The sequence below is a fragment of the Micropterus dolomieu genome, linkage group LG03 (assembly GCF_021292245.1).
Source record: "Micropterus dolomieu isolate WLL.071019.BEF.003 ecotype Adirondacks linkage group LG03, ASM2129224v1, whole genome shotgun sequence".
NCBI classification, from domain to species: domain Eukaryota; kingdom Metazoa; phylum Chordata; class Actinopteri; order Centrarchiformes; family Centrarchidae; genus Micropterus; species Micropterus dolomieu.
Genome location: NC_060152.1, coordinates 1,767,291 through 1,785,088, shown reverse-complemented (window position 1 = coordinate 1,785,088; position 17,798 = coordinate 1,767,291). Strand labels below are relative to the sequence as shown.

Genomic DNA, 17,798 nt, shown 5'->3' with positions numbered 1-17,798 from the left:
GCTCAGAGACTCAGAGACTTGACTTGGACTCTTGCTCAGAGACTTGAGACTTGACTTGGACTCTTGCTCAGAGACTTGACTTGGACTCTAGCTCAGAGACTTGAGACTTGACTTGGACTCTTGCTCAGAGACTTGAGACTTGACTTGGACTTTAGCTCAGAGACTTGACTTGGACTCTTGCTCAAAGACTTGACTTGGACTCTTGCTCAGAGACTTGACTTGGACTCTTGCTCAGAGACTTGACTTGGACTCTTGCTCAGAGACTTGAGACTTGACTTGGACTCTTGCTCAGAGACTTGACTTGGACTCTAGCTCAGAGACTTGAGACTTGACTTGGACTCTTGCTCAGAGACTTGAGACTTGACTTGGACTCTTGCTCAGAGACTTGACTTTGACTCTTGCTCAGAGACTTGAGACTTGACTTTGACTCTAGCTCAGAGACTTGAGACTTGACTTGGACTCTTTCTCAGAGACTTGAGACTTGACTTGGACTCTAGCTCAGAGACTTGAGACTTGACTTGGACTCTAGCTCAAAGACTTGAGACTTGACTTGGACTCTTGCTCAGAGACTTGAGACTTGACTTGGACTCTAGCTCAGAGACTTGACTTGGACTCTTGCAAAGACTTGAGACTTGACTTGGACTCTAGCTCAGAGACTTGAGACTTGACTTGGACTCTTGCTCAGAGACTTGAGACTTGACTTGGACTCTTGCTCAGAGACTTGACTTTGACTCTAGCTCAGAGACTTGAGACTTGACTTTGACTCTAGCTCAGAGACTTGACTTTGACTCTTGCTCAGAGACTTGAGACTTGACTTGGACTCTTGCTCAGAGACTTGAGACTTGACTTGGACTCTTGCTCAGAGACTTGAGACTTGACTTGGACTCTTGCTCAGAGACTTGAGACTTTACTTTGACTTTAAGACTTGTGAGCATCTCTGGTTTAAGCTAAGATTTAGCCTGCTTCACTTTGTCAGACAGGTTATATTTAGGTGAGTTCTAGGCAGTAAGCAGGCCTTGGTGTAGTTTGTGAAAATGAACTCAGTTAATCACTGTTAATTCATGATTTAACATGGGGCCATTACTTTTTCCACATAGGGCCAGGTACGTTTTGATAGCTTTTTCCCCTATTAAATGAAATCATCTTTTAAAACTGCATCTTGTATTTACTGAGGTTATGTTTGTCTAATATTAATTTTTTTTTGATGTTTTCAAGCATTTCAGTGTGACAAATATGAAAAAAACTAAGAAATCAGGAAGGGGGCAAACACTTTTTCACACCACTGTACATCCTGATACTGTACATGATGTAGCTCCAGCACTCTGCTCATTTTTCACAGGAAGGACCTCTGCTGGTGAGGACGGTGTTCACAGGTCCAAAATTTCAATCCAAAGCAGACACATGAAAACCTGAATCTGATTTATATAATTTAATTTTGTGTAAAAACCTGACACCCCACCTGGGAGGGCAGACAGGACAAGGATAATCACATGGTGTGAAAGCCTTCAGATTCATAAGCGCTGTGAGATAACTGTTGTTGTGATTTGGCGCTATATAAATAAAATTGAATTGAAATTGAATTGAATTCAGAGCCTTCTCTGTGGGAACTGTATCCTACCTTTAGGGCTGAGTGGGTCTCCCTCCAGGTAAAAGGCTCCTCTGCGCAGCGCCACCTCCTGGAGGATGATGCCGAAGCTGTAGACATCTCCTTTCTGAGTTCCGTGAGGAGGAGGAGACTCCATCCGGAGCAGCTCTGGAGCCATCCACAACCTCTCTGCAGGGGAACGAGAGGACAGGAGGATTGTGGGAATCACTGGCAAGATGAAGTAAAGTTTTAGGAATGGTTTAGCTCTTTTACAGCTTCTGGCAGACCCGGTGCCGGGATGAAGTGAATGAGAGGGCACTTAAAAATGGCGAGGGGTGAAATCTTTTCATATAGTAAAACAGTAGGTTCTCATCCTGTTGTGCCAAATCTCGCATTTGTTTTCATCCTGCGGATAACAATAGTGGCGTTTTGACTAGATGTGAACATTTCCCTACCTTACCTTATATTCTAAACACAATTTAAATGCTGCATAGCCTGCTGTTTAGAAAACCGACTGACTATTGCACTATTGTGTAATAATAATGAAGAATAAGGTGTCTTTAGCTTGCTGTTCTGCTCCGCGGACCAGTAAACATACAAAAGTGTAAAAGTCTAAACCAAAGGATTTATTGAAGGGAAATAATTCTTATCAATTCCAAAATTCAAAGTAGACTTTTATCCAACGAAGACATGTATAATAATGAGTTAATACAACTAAGGGTGGAAAGCCCCCTGCTGCCCCTTGTGGCACCGGGCCGGCTTAGGAATATTATATTTATATTATTTATATTATATACATTTATTATTGTTTTTGTGCATTTGTATTTATTTTAACCGGAGTTGAATGATAATTGGATTAGTAATTAATACTTTTTTGGTACAACCAAAATGTCAAATGTTGAATTTTAGTCACATTGATTCTTTACTGATTTAATTTAGCCTTTTAGAGTTTTAGATTTTATTCAGCCAAAGTTCTTGTACAGACATTTAGTGTTTGAGAACTTCGGCTTCTTTAATTAAATTAAAGAAAGAGTTTTTTAGTAAAACACACTTAAAGCCAAGTCTACACAGTCATACATGAGGATGATGAGAACGCTGATATTTACTTTAATTTTATGGATGAATGTGCAGAATCTTGACCTAAAATCCACAACTTGTTGACTTGAAACAGGCTAGTCCCAAAGCTACACCTTTCAGAAACTGCATTAAAGCTGTCTGGATGTATAATTCTTAAGAGAAGATGTAGTAAAATAGATAAATGGCTGAAATGGCAAACTCACGGGCATAGTAGGCATGAGCGTCTTTTCCTGAGTCGCTGTAGGACCGAAAGCTGGACAAACCGTAGTCTGTGATCTTCAGGACAAAGCGGTTGTCGACGACACAGTTGGACGACTTGAGTTTACCGTGAGAGACGATGACACTGTTGTGGAGGAACACCATGCCCTGCAGACAGAGAGTGTGGACACCTACAGCTGATTATCAAGTACATACGATATTTGTTAAATATATAAATACTTTTACTACTAATTACATGATTACAGATTTGGAAGATGAAACATGAATAAATAAATGTACCTTAACGATGTCATTGATGAGAGAATATTTAAACATCCAGTCCAGAGTGATGCTGTCGTTCTCCAAGATGTCCTGAAGACACAAAATACAGACAGTTAACAAACGTCAGGCAGAGAAACAGGCAGGCAGGCAGGCAGACAGACAGACAGATGCAGGTAAGTGTACCTGCAGACTTCCTCTGGGACAGTACTCTGTGACGATACAGGTGTTGGGAGGGTCGATGCACGCTCCAATGAACCTGGTCAGATGTTCGTTCTGAACGTCTCGCATCTACATAAATACAAAAGTATATATATTATGTTTTGTTACACTCACTTTACAGCAGGAACGACAGCCTAAAGCCTAATGGTAATTTCAGTGCAAATATTAGAATGACTTGTTAGTTTGATCCTTACTGAATACCAACTTTTTTTCTTAACTAATTATTTTTTTCATAATCCTCTTGAACAAAGTTCTTATGAGGAGACTGTTCAAATGGCAATGAATGAAAACAGTAACTATTATATAATCATCAGAAAATAAAACATGAAATAAATAAATAAAATAATAAATGCAAATATTCATAAAAAATGAATCAATACACACTCTTGATTTCAACATGACCTTTTTATGATCAGATCTGACCTCGTTGGTGACTGCTCTTATTATTTGGTGAATCATTTGAACAATTTCTGTCTGTATGAAGGCTGTTACTGAAGCAGACACACTCACGTGTTTGAGTTCAAACAGGACCATCCTGTCCAGCTCGATGCGTTTCCTGTTGGTGTATTTCATGGCCACGATGTTTCCCTGAAAGAGACACAGAGAGCAAGATCGCTGGGCTGCAACACACTCAACTTAATCAACCTAATCTAAATTTAAACCGTAAACTCAGATCCTAGAGATGTGAGCTGGCAGCAAAAACGTTTTCACGGTCTGAAACTTTTTTATTTTTCATCAGAAAGTTTCCGGCCAGCATCTGGACCTCCAGCTGCTCTCCACTCATAAAAGCTGTTATTTCCTTCTGTATTCGACTGTAAAATTGGGTTATTGTGTACAGAGTTAAACTAGCTATACTTTGCGGTGCAGCAACTGTTTCTATGGTAAAACATTTAGAGCACTGATGTTTAATTTATTATGCAGGTTAATAATATTATTTGTATTCTGCAGTAAGTGTTGCTGTGTTTTGTGTTGTTTTACTGTTTATTTTAAAAGTTAGCTAACTTGGCGTTAGCAAGGAAAACCTTACTGTGGAAGATGCAAACTCTGGTGATGAACACAACATGCTCGGGAGAAAGAGGTGCTTAGATATTTGGTCCTATTTCAAAACAGTGAGGCAGACAAAAAAAGAGAAGGACGGCAAGCAGTGTGGTTATAAGATTTCTGGAAAAAACACTACAAACTTGAAGCAGCATATCAAGGCTAACCACTGGGATTAAGATCAGTTAATGTCTCCTTTGGAATAAAAATGAGACAAAAGCTAACATTCGAATTATATCTCTGTTTTGTTTAGAGCACATTGACCAAAATGCTAATCAAAATTATACTAATGAGTTAGAAAAGACTAACATGAATGTTAATAACTAAAACTAGACTAAAATACTTTAATTTTCTTTTGACTAAAATCAGACTAAAATACCCAGACAAAAAAAAAAAAGTGTATGGTAGGGCTGCACGTTTTGGAGAAAAAGTCATATTGCGATTAATGTGGACAATATTGCGATTGCAATTCGATTATAATGAAAAAAATGGTTGAGTCTAAACTATGAGTCTTCTTGCTTGATTATCAAGGAAAATGCTGACATTTTGAAATGTGTTTCTGAAAAAAGTTAAACAATGAACAATATTTATAAAATACTAAAACAGAACTAAGGGAGTGTGATGCTCTACGGAGGAGGCGGCTAGAAGGAGCAAATATTGGCACACTGGCATCCTGACTCTGGATGGATAAATCTACATCTGTCCACTGCAGAGACTCCATCCACAACCTGGAGGAGGAACTAGTATACATGAGTGTATTAGTATAATATTATGTGGTGTTGGCTCATCCTGCCCGCAATCAGAAGGACATTAAATAAAGATTATAATGTTCAATTAATAGTATACTGTTAGTATAACAATAATAGCCTATATTAATTAACAGCCTATATTCATCATAATTTCATATAATAGTATAGCCTACTCTTTTACCACTTGAATATTAAATCCATTACAGCTGTTTCATTTCTGTGGGTTTCATTTATTCATTAAATCCTTGAGCAAGCAAAAGGCTCTACATTGGTCTCTAATATGTTAATGCTAAGAAAATCTTGTCAATAATCATATTTTTCATCATTTGAATGATTGCTGTAGTAAGTCAAACCTTTTTTAACGTCCCGCCAGAGAGCATAGTTGGAGAGTCCAACTATGTTATGAACAATAGCGGCAGGGCAGGGAGGGAGTTATTGTAGGTTGTTGTTGTGGTGTCCGAACAATAATGCTGCGATTGTCTTAAAAGTTACTCGCACACTGCTCATAAATAATTTTTATGATTGCACATAGGCCTAGAACTGGCTTGCTCCGACCATAAAGCTGCTGGTTGGTGGCTTTCTGTGCAGTGAGGTAAGATCCACAGACATTGTTACTCTGCTATATGGCGATGATACCGCGCTGTTGAGTCCCAACATATTACCGCAGGGGAAATTACTTCACCGCGACAGCCCTACACGTGAGTCTCCTGTGGCTGTGTGTTTATGATGAAGAATTATTGTATTAACACATATTTTGAAATGGCCACACTCATGTTAAGATATCAATAATGCTATATACACGTAATAAAACACAAATACCAACACGATGACCAGTCATGGCCACTAACATAGTAACACGACCAGCTGATCCCACCGCTGTGCAGGAGAGCTGAGCTAATTATGTAAACAGCAATGGATGTTTGTCAGTCCTTCAGCTGTACGTTAGATTATAAAACTGCTCAGAATATTTGCTATAATGTAGGTACACCGTAATCACAAGCAGCGGATGACAATGAGACACATTCCTGCTTCCTGTGTAGACAAAAGACTGCAGCTCTATCACCAAAGTAATGTTAAAACATGCGATTCTTCCTGTAACTGAAACACCACTTCCTTACATCAGAGGACATATTTCTTTAGTGCATCACTTCCTGGATGACAGGAAAAAGCTTTTAGACAGCGGGAAGGTTTTGAACTAATGACAAATAAAGAGGCTTTGAGAAACTGGATGTTGGTTGATCCCAGCAGTCATATGGGAGAATACAGGAAGTTATTTGGAAGTAAATGCCTGGTCCTTCATGTTCAGTCTGACTTATTATTATTAGGATAAAAAACACACTGACCTTGTAGTATCCAGTCTTTGCAAAAACCTGCAGGTTTCCATCTCCATTCATCAGGGAGCCGTAGTTAGAGCCTCTCTGGAGACAGACACAGGATCAGAGAGACACTTTTGGAGGGTTAAGAGTTGGTTTTAGGGTACTGTTAGGGTTAAGCTTAGACATATAGTAGTGATGGTTAAGGTTAGGATGAGGAGCTAGGGAAAGCACTGTGTCCACGAGACATCCCCACAGGGATAGAGGAACAAACGTGTGTGGTCGTGGTCAAGAGTGCTTTGAACACAAAAGAGTAATCACGCAAAGTGCTTCAACTTACAGACAACAAAAGACACAATTACCAAATGAAAGGAGCATGAAAAGCAACAGAACAAAAACATCAAGAACTCTAGTAAAGTGTGTGGGTTTTCTGTGTGAGTGTGTGCTGACCAGTGACAGCGTGATCCTGCTGCCGCTACGCAGCACTTTGTCCAGGTTGCTCATCTGGATGTCGTCCCAGGAAATCCTCCAGAGCTGAGCCACCAGCTCCTTCTCCAGCTTCATCCTCCTGCAGAGAGGGAGGCGCAGGTTACAGGCCAACTCTGATCAATAATTACTAGGGGTGTGACGAGATTCGCACCACGAGATCTTGCGAGATTAAATTGTGATGAGATTTCTCGTAAGGTAAAAAGCTGCCTCGCGAGACTCACGCAAGCGATATTTTTCACAGGCTGTGAAGCCACACGCTAATTTTCTCACGCAATGAAATATTTTACATTTTAAATTTTTATTCATTTAGCTGACGCTTTTATCCAAAGCGACTTACAATTGCTGTATATGTCAGAGGTCGCACGCCTCTGGAGCAACTTGGGGTTAGGTGTCACAGTGGGAAATTGAACCCGGGTCTCTCACACCAAATCCACTGCACCATCACAACCCCATACAAATGTATAACTGATAAAACAGACTCAAGGAGCGAATCAACTCCACCCAACTGATTGACACCAGCGTATGCTGTGATAGTAATAAGCTGAACGCGCTTGCACTGTGAGTCCAGACCTTTTTTATACAGTCAAGGGTCCAGACAGCTGTGACAAATGGTAATGTAGCATCTAAAACATGTAAAAACTGAAGTGCAGCCTGCTCTGTTTGGGATTGTGAGCTGCACTCTGAGCTGTTAAAGTTAACATGTGGATCTGTGGAGAGATTTCTGCTGATCACAAGTGTTTGAAGGGGATAACGTTACTACCAGCAGATCAAAAACATAATGCACCGCAGAGTAGAGGGCAGGTAGACTTCTCATTAAATGATGACGTTAGTCTGGGAATATTCTGCCTCTTCTCTGGACCTGTCAGATCACAGATCTGTGGGAGAGATTCTGAATGAGCAGAAAATCTGATGAAACAAGGAGCTATTAAAGTCCAGGAGTTTCTAACTGAATTAAAATTAAATAGAAATAGATGTGAAAAGGTGCCACAGACTCATTTAAAGAGGTTACTCCAAACAAAGACACAGGAGGGAAGACTGAATCATGACTCAGCAGGGCTGATATTAAATAAATTAGGCTATACAGTTAGAATCGTCACCTGCCGCCTGAATTTTGTGTTTCTCTTTACATTTTCACCATAAACTGGTGCAGAAATTCATCAGAATGCAGAAATTAACTGTTCAATACTCAAAATTTTCATTCAGCATTAAGATTTCTTAAAAATAGTGTTAAAATCTCGTCTTGTCTCGATCTTGTGAACCCAATCTCGAATCTCGTCTCGTCTCATCACACCACTAATAATTACCTTCAGTAAGTTTGACAAATTTGTTTAAAAGCATTTTTCTCATTATGTTGATAAAAGAACTACCCCAGGCAAATTTGCATTTCATTCAAAACATATTTGATAATGCAGGTTTGTTGCACATTAACGCGAACAATCAGTGTGTTTGAACAAAAAAATTCATGAGTATCCTGAAGGTTTTCTGCTTCATAAACATACAGCTTTTTATGCACAGTCTATGGCATACAGTGAAGAAAGAGGAGAGAAACTGGAGGGAAATAAAAGTTCTGGATAAGTTCTGAGATTAGTCAGAGGCTGTACTGAACCACAGACACAGATCTTTCAGCTAACGTACAGTCAGTATATATCTGTTTGGTCAAATAAACACAGTCACACAAATAAAAACAGTCCAGTGGTCCATGTCTTGCGTATGACACCAGATTTGCTTCACTATATCCAAAGACACCTTGAGGGAAACACGGTTGTACAAACTCAGCAGACACATCCAAATCACAAAATACCAACATTGGAAAACATCTTTCCATTTTTCCCCCACATTTGGCTACAAATGCAAACACAAAACAAATCCACGAATTAAATAAGCAAAACTGCTGTCTGATGAGACATTTACAAACATTTTAAAACATGCAAATAAAACTATAGCATTTTAGATTAATCAGAGCAGACAGCTACAGCTCTCACCTGTAGATGAAGATGGTGACGGTGAGGGTCATCGTGAAGATGAAGACGATCACGATGGAAACCATCTGGTGGATGGTGATCGTCTCTGTCAGAGAGAGAGGAACTATTTAATAACCTCTGCATCCACATTCTGTATGAAGAAGAGTTTAATAACATGACAATATACCACCAACCATTATGAATATTAATGTTTACTGCATCAGATTTTAGTTGGGAAGACGTAGGAAAGCTAAACAACACGTTACTCTGGAAAAGTCTTAAACTAAAGTAAACTTGATCTTGTTTGGTCCACTGACTTGCGAGGCAGAGGGGGTTATCATTCTTGAGGCCACAGAATGGAACATCAAGAGGACATACTCCACCCGGCCAGTGTAGGGATGTTCCAGGTATGGCAGTCAGCTGCTCCTCTGAACTGTTGTACACCAAAACTATCTGCAATAAAACATTGCAAGATGATAGACACAGGTAAGATGTTTAGTTGGTAGACTAGTGTTCCTTCTTTTCACCTGTAAGCCAAGCAGCATGAGCAGGACAGGGATGTGTGCGGTCTCTCTGCAGGTGACATTCTTTTATTTGCCTTTATAAATCATTACAGTCACTGTTGGAGCATGTAGAGGTGTAAAGCCAGTTACCTGTCAATGTGCAGCGCTGCAAGAATTGTTCTCAAAGAAAGTAAAAGTACCACAGGGTAAAATGACTCCACGACTAAGTGAGTAAAAGTCTCGCAGTACAAAAGAGGTTTACCGTAAAACTTTGATTAATAGCCCGGACTTTTATTTGCTAAAATCACTGAATTGACCCTGCCTGTATTTGGGACAGACATTTAATTCCTCTTGCACAAAACTGAAATAGGCTACTATGAAACAGTTTATTCATTTCAAACAGTATAAAAATGATCAAATAATATCAAATATACGTCATTCATTTGATCTAGCTCCGACAGACGGCTTAAGCACTTTTATTTTGAAGGCAGCAATGTAACGAGAACAACACGGTGCAGGGTGAGAGAAGTTAGCAGACAGAGAGTGATGGACTTCACATGACAGGATTCACAACACGGATTCATTTTTATGAAAAGCTGTTTTGATTCTTTTGATCGGTGGACCCTTACAGACTAAAGGAATATAAATAATCAAGGAGCTGACACATTCAGACTTAACGAGCGCTTCAAAGGTAACAGGAGGCACTTTTTTCATCTCTTGTATCTACACCGGTTAAACAAGTAAATCTATAAGAATTAGACTTTGGGGCTCATTGTTTCCGTTAAATGATCTGAACGATTGAATTGTGGAGAATCTAACCGATCTAACTATGTGTAGCATGTCCATACTGACATATTGATCATACATTTAAACATTAATATTTGTGTTAGGAGGTTTTATACATCCAGAGAACTTCTATAAAAACCAGACCACGCGTCTAATGGAGACCTGCGTTTATTTGTCAAAATGTGTTCCCACACCAGGCCAGTAAACCGGGTGGTCGGCTATTTGGGACTCGGCTATTAATTTACGGTAAGCATAAAAATTAAAGATACTCATTGGCCAGGAGAACTCCCGTCAGGTTACAGTTATTGTAGGAGCCATTTATGTTTATTGTTGGCATGATATTTTATTATATAATAGTCAGCATCCAGTCACCATAGATGCTGCCTTCAAAACTGGCCGTTACTGGGGCAGCTTGAAGGCGTCTCAGGAGACAGAAGAGCTCGTTCGAGCCGTTTCAAACAGCACTCGATGCCTCGCTGTTCTGTTAAGACATCTTCTGAGACAGCAGTTTTGCCCGTTTCGAACACAGCCACAGTTCTCACCAGACCACAGATAAGAATACACGCAACAAATGGAAACAAAGAATGAGAAACTAACCTGTATGTTCATCCATTTGTACTATTTACAACTGCAATAAGCCACAAACCTCAGTTGCAATAATGACGATGCCATAATGATGGAATGTCTTGTGTGTCTGTGTAAAACTTCACTCCTGCCCGCGTGTGATGGTAAAGATACAGACATTGGAAATTAAGGCTAGAGGTCAAGGAAAATTTGCCATTACAGTTGTGTTTTTGGATTATCATTATGAATGTTGCAGCTGGTCAAAATCAATCTACATTTTATCCTGTTGGGGAGTTTAATTAAAATGTATCTATAATGAATCATATTTTAAAAACAGAGCAACTAAAGCTGTCAGAATAATGTAGTGCAGTAAAAAACACAAAATCTGCCTCTGAGATGTAGGGGAGAAGAAGTAGCATAAAATGGGAATACCCCAGTAAAGTAGAAGTACCTCAATATTATACAAATCTACATTCATTAGAATAGATTGCAAAGCATGGAGCATATCCGGTGTAGATTCAATGCAGATGTCTAAATGGCCTTCAATTTGAAAAGTAACTCTGTTGCTGTCAAATAAAAGTAATGCAGTAAAATGTACAATATTGCTCCTGACATGTGGTAGAGTTAAAGTATAAAGTAAAGTACAACTAACCTAAAAGCTGTATAACAGTATGCTACTAATTACAGTAGTAAATGTACTTTGCTTCATTCCACCACTGGCATCATAACCCTTTACTTTCCCAGGAGGACATTTATTTGGCAGGCAGGAAGTGTTAAAGTGTAAAGATTTCCCACTTCCTGTTGTTAATGCTCTGGTAATAATTTGCTGCAGCAAAGGAGTTCATCCATTTCACATTTTAGGGTCAAAAGATAGAACTTGGAACCAGTGTAACAATCTCACACGCAGTGAACCCTTTGAACTCTGCATTAGAAATAGTCTGCCAGTGCCTACATTGGTAGTTTTGCAGAAATCCTTCATATCCCTAAAATCTGTACAAGCTAAGCTTAAAGGTTTTGTAAGTCAATCAACCTGAGTTCCTCTTCCTCGCCATCAAGACAAAAAAAGTGCTCCAAAATACGGCAGTTGCACCTCACATAACACAAGCCTTAGCTTTATGCTGCAAAAAGAATGAATGCCCTAGCTTTCATAGTTTTTATTTTAGATTGATTTCAACAGGATCATGCAAACAACGATTATTCAGGTCAGGTTGCCTGTACGAAGTCCATTTTCTAATGACGTGTTCACATTCAATGCAAATTAAATTTTCACCTTGTGTTACTTGTGCGAGTTTGACCACTGGAATAGTATCAACTCCACCAAACAGTTACATCCCTTTACAATCAGTAATATCAGTGAGTGCTTCAAATCTGCTATCAGTCTATCATAATTACATTTAGCTGACGCTTTTATCCAAAGCGACTTACAATTTCTATACATGTCAGAGGTCACACGCCTCTGGAGCAACAAGGGGTTAAGTGTCTTGCTCAGGGACACAGTGGTGGATGTATCACAGTGGGAATCGAACCCAGGTCTCCCAAACCAAGGGTACCACCATAATGTCGTACCGGAAATTATATAATGACATTGTACATATTTAAATGTGTAGTAATGGCCTATATAATACATTTCAGTATCAGAATTTGATCCATTTAAACTAAGTTAGCAGAGGGCCAAAACCAGAAATCACTTTAAAATATTATTACTAATATTCAAAGCCCTCCACAGTCTGTCTCCTACCTATCTCACTGACCTCATTTAGACCTACACTCCATCTAAATTGGCCTTTAGATTTTACATACAAAATGGCGCAGTGGATAAGACACATGCCTTTGGAGTGAGAGGCCAATGTGTTACCGACCAAGACACTTAACCCCTAGTTGCTCCAGAGGCGTGCGACCTCTGACATGTACAGCAATTGTTCGCTTTAAGAGCCTTAGCTAAATGAAAAAATGTAATATTGGCTAAGAACATTTTTATATATTAAACATTTTAAAAGCAAGCAGAGTCTACTTTGGGATCTAGAATGACACGGACTTTTTAGGGTTGGACATGTGGGGCCACCAATTTAAAATTTTGCATAGGGCTCCAACATTGTCAGGGCCCTGAGACAAGGAGTCAAAGAGTATGAAGCCTTCATGGTGGGGTTTAAACCAGCACTACACTTCAGATGAGTGGACTTTCATCATGGTGGATGAATCCTGACCGAGTTCCTGGAGGATTTACAGAGAGACGACAGACCCAGCCTTCACACTGACACAGAATAACAACCTATGAGGGAAAGTGTGAAGGAGGCTGATGAAGGGTGAGAGAGGTGTGATGGTGAACATGAAAAGGAAAGAGATAAACTAAGTGTGAAAATATACATAAAATACAGGTCGACCTATATCTCAGCTCTCTTACGACCTCCTACCTCTACCCAGCAGGGCTTCTCCTGCTATGACAAGTCACAGTATGTACTGTGAAAAGAGTCTGTTTCACATGGGAACAAGACACACTTGTGCAATTATGCTAAATTATTCTGCATTTCCTGGACAATTAGTGGTGAATGTTTGTTGCAGCAGTAATTAAAGATTTGCTGTAATCTTGAAGCTCTTTAATTTTCCTCACCCTGATTTATTCTGTCTGTTCAGGGAATAAACCAATAAAGTCTGCGGTGTGTGTCATGTTTTTATATCCCTGAAGGGACTTTAACCTGAATGCAGAGACGCTGTTTGGAGGCTTCAGATATGGTATTAAAGGTTTTGGTTACATCAGGTCAGGGTAAGGGCTTCAAGTTAAGGCATGTAATTGTGATGGTCAAGGCGAGACACTGCAGGTGAAAAGGGTCAAACATTTAACTAATAGATATCACCATGAAACGTTCCAAGTTGATTACTTATATTAAGACAATATTTTTCTGTATTACAGGTTCGCTGAAATATTATGTTTAAATATGCAAATGAGGCAGTATCTAATGAAATATGCAGTAATTTGCATGTATTTCAAGAACTAAAAATCTGAACACTTGATTAAGTTAGGTTCAAAATTATTGTTTTATTTTGTGGACACATTGTCTTTTGGATATCTCTTTTTAAAATGTCATAAATCAAAAAATACTGTCAACGGGCATAAAAAAAAAGAAAATTCAATCTGTTTTTGGTAATTAAATTATCTATAATTGAAGCTATTAGCACAAACCCCTTAGTTAAAAGCTTTAGAATATAGTTAGGAATACGACTGGAAAGTGTGGTGTCTGTAAGTGCTACTGAAGTAGAGATTTCAGGCTCAGAGGATGAGGAAAAACTCATTTTGAGAAAACGGCCTGTAAAGATCAATATTGTACTATTCTACACGTTTTCATTGAAAATCAATATTGACAGACCCAATATTGAATCAAACCCTAACAACAATATAGAACATCTATACCACATCAGAACTAATAAATAAGTAGCAGCATGTCTGAACAGACACAATTACACAGACAAAACAGCAGTGTTCTGTGGAGAGAGCTTTCCAACGGCACCGGGGTGCCGACAGCGGCAGCAGCAGAAATCCACAGATGCACAGACAAACTGTATAAACTTCTAAATGTATATTTTGGACCCACTTGTCTGAAAGAAGACATGTTAAGGAAGCAAAGTATCCCAGAATCTGAAATTGACCAGTGTCTCTGTTTAAGATCAGGGTAAGGAGTTAGAGGAAGTGTGTGTCTGTTCACCTGGAAGGCGCTGGTGTTGGTGTCGATCATGTCCCACAGAGCGAAGTCCGTCTCTCTGTCTCCATTCTCGTCCAGGTGGACCAGTCCTGTTACACCTGAGGAACATGAGTGAAGGTACAGAATCTAAATGTCACTGACAGTTTACTCAGTTAAAACATGTCTGAACTAGAAAAATATTAATATTGATACTTTACACACACACTATTGATACTACGTACTCCCTGATGACTGCCACTTAACGCCAAGTGTATCATATATGATACATGAGTTTTAGAGACCACTACATCATCAGTGTGATCATTTTTTGCCCCAAAAAAACAAATTCATACGATCAGATACATGCAATGCACGGATAATCCACCAGTGGGGCCGAAATTCGTCCACCTCAGCTCCTTCAATCAAGACAGCCAAAGTGGAGGTTATCATTCAATGACCTACAGGTGGTTTTGCAAGGAAACCTTTGCCAATTTTGAAGGAGTTAAGATGAGAAAAACATTCAAATACTGGATTGAAGCAATGTAAAATTACTTGATATTTAATAACTTATTTTATAGTAAAATCGTGTTGGAAATGTGTGTATCAAATTAGATACAGCAGGTATATAAGGTCATTTATGTATACATCTGATAATCATAGTTTTATTGCATATCCTTCATTATACATTTCATTAAGCTACAAACACTCTTAATTATTTAAGTAAACTAATTAAAGGCATAATTAAGTATATTTAGAGCAGGAATTGAGAAATTTTGTAGCCTATATTGTATTTTCCTGCTGTATCGAGATGCTAAATGATTACTTTTATTTATTCCAAGAGACCAAACATTTCATAATAACCCTTTTTTTTTATTCAGGATTTATTTCAGAGGCCTATTTATTTATTTATTTAATATTGATTTAAGAGATCTTTATTGTCTTCACAGGCTGGTAAAAGAATAAAATAAAAATAATTAAATGGCATTAGATGCAGAAGAAGAAGTACCTCTGGTGTAGTAGTGACAACGAAGCTCACGTCAACAGTTTCATAGATTGTTCAAGGAGAAAATATGTTTGTTTTGAGACATAGAAGACATCCTATCCTCAGCTGAGCCTTAAAGGAGCTGTGTTGTTTTCATTTTAAATTTTTAAGTTTAATATTTTGGAGGCAAGTTGTTGCTGGAAGACGCCGATGGAAACAAAGGAGAGGATTTTGTTGTGTACGCAGAGGAGCTGCTAGCAAGACTTTACAGCTGGCCTCTCACGAGTAGATTTCAGAATGAGAACTGTCCTTGAGGGAGACTTCAGGTTGTCAGACACCTGCTGTAACAGTCTGAGCCTGTCGCTGGCAAAAAGAAGCACTTTTTGTGGACGCCATTTAGATGAAGGAATACGCTGCAGCCGCTGCAGCTTAATCATCTGCTGCTAACTTTAGGAATCCTGTCTTGTCTCAGGTTCTAAAATCCTAAATACTCAATCCAACATCGGTGATCAACTTTTCTTTCTGTTACCTAGCAACTGATCCCACTTTTCTCATCCCGCCGAGCTAAACGGCTTTTAATCGCTGTTTTTTGGTCGTTTTTTAAATGACATAAGCTGAAAATGGAGGAAATCCACGTAACGCTCGTCTGGTTAGATGAAAGAGAGAGAGTGGGCTAAAATAGCGGACACAGTCACCGCCACATATCAAAAAGAAAATAATCGACTGACCAGTGATACGAAGAGAAAGGCAGCTGCTGTGTCCAAAGAGCAGAGGAACCCGGTGGTGGCTCCTCCTGTGCTCCCTAACTGACCCCGGCAGAAACCCGTACTCATCTGGGCAAAGTTAATAATGACGGTAACAATAATAATAAAGGCTGCGGGCTAAGGTCATCATGTTTTCATGTATTTCTAGTCTTTAACAGTCTCCTCCTACCAAAGACTTGCATTAGGATCCTTTTGTTACACCAAGCCTTTACATTATTTTATATAATGACATTATCCGGCGTTACGTCGCCTACAGCCTTCTGCTAACGAGTGTTTGGTCATCAAACACGTGGGTAGAATCAGTTAATAACCATGTGGATTAAAGAGTTAGCAAACACTACCTGGTGGAAAAGTAAAGTTAGGACAGCTTAACAGTTCTTCTAAAGTTAGGATGCTTCTGTAATACACTTTTCTTATCTAAAGTTAGGAAAGGAACATTGACTTAGGAACTGTTAATATGCAACGGCCTTTTTCCTAAATCAGTTCCTAACACTTGTTACCATGGTAACCAAGCAGTTAGGATAGGATATGCTGGTTAGGAAGTTTCTGTAATACGGCCCCCGGTTCTCCAGTCCAACCTAACTTGAAAATGCCTATTCTATGAATTCTATCTGTGAAATATTATTAACGCTGTTTGTTTTAATAAAAAATATATAATTGAATATTTTGTGTGTTTGTCTGCAGTGGGGTCCAGCCCTGTATGTGTGCTACAAGAGAGCTGTGGCCAAAGCCAACGCCCTGGTCTACAAGGCCAGTGAGTATCTGTCACTTTCTGAACAACACAGCCAGAACAAAACTAAGAAAATCTTGATCAGTCTCATAATTGTGCCCTACAGCCAATGGAGTACAAAACTAACATAACCCGGGTCAGAATGGCATCAGTTATGATTATGTTGTAAAATCCTGGAATTTTCCTTTAAGGAAGTTTGTTTAAAGGATAATTTGGGTGTTTTTCAACGTGGTTTATTTTATCCCCTATTTTGGTGTTCAAATGACGAGTAGATACAAAAAGCTTTCGAATCCATGCAGATTGGGCTTCAGTCTACAGCTGCTAATGCTCCGGGAAAACGAGGGAGTTTGTTGTGTACCTAAAGGAACTGCCAGCAAGATGATCTCTTCTCTCGCGTTCCCACCGGCATCTCCCTGCAACAACTCGCCTCTCATGACATTTCAGAGAAAGAACTACCGTTGAGCGAGACTTCAGTTTAGTTAAAAAACAAAGGGGGTCACCAGGAGTAGGGATCCTTTCCATGATGTTGTCAGGTTCAGCACGGTTCAGCTGCCGGCTTCAACATCTACTGCACAGATACAAATCTTTTTGTACCTACTAGTCATTTCAACCAACACTTGTAAAAAAAATCTATCTTAATTTTTCTCAATTGAATAGTTTGTTCAATTAAACCTTTATTTTTGGTTTAGTAAAATTTTGAATAAAGATTCTAAATATTTTATGTCAGTGTCTTAAGAAAGCAGTCAAGTTATTCACATGACCTTCTAGACAATCTGTCAAGTGAAATGTTTGAAACGATCAGCTGAAGGTTTTGATTTTAGTCAATCATACTTTAAAAGTTGTGTTTTATTAAGGATTTCTTAAATACTTCCATAGTTCTTGTA

General features: G+C 39.0%; 1 protein-coding gene across 5 annotated transcripts in view; it reads right to left on the bottom strand.

The window, feature by feature from the left end:
- Positions 1-17,798, bottom strand: part of LOC123968247 (atrial natriuretic peptide receptor 1-like) — a 169,179-nt gene that overhangs the window by 24,330 nt on the left and 127,051 nt on the right. For all 5 annotated transcript variants that reach the window (XM_046044866.1, XM_046044864.1, XM_046044862.1 and 2 more), the window contains 10 exons: positions 14,463-14,557; positions 9,229-9,364; positions 8,933-9,017; positions 6,912-7,029; positions 6,492-6,566; positions 3,872-3,949; positions 3,326-3,430; positions 3,161-3,232; positions 2,866-3,028; positions 1,619-1,774 (listed from right to left, as the gene is read on the bottom strand). In XM_046044866.1, the coding sequence (XP_045900822.1) occupies positions 1,619-1,774; positions 2,866-3,028; positions 3,161-3,232; positions 3,326-3,430; positions 3,872-3,949; positions 6,492-6,566; positions 6,912-7,029; positions 8,933-9,017; positions 9,229-9,364; positions 14,463-14,557 (1,083 nt within the window). The remainder of the gene's footprint in view (positions 1-1,618; positions 1,775-2,865; positions 3,029-3,160; positions 3,233-3,325; positions 3,431-3,871; positions 3,950-6,491; positions 6,567-6,911; positions 7,030-8,932; positions 9,018-9,228; positions 9,365-14,462; positions 14,558-17,798) is intronic.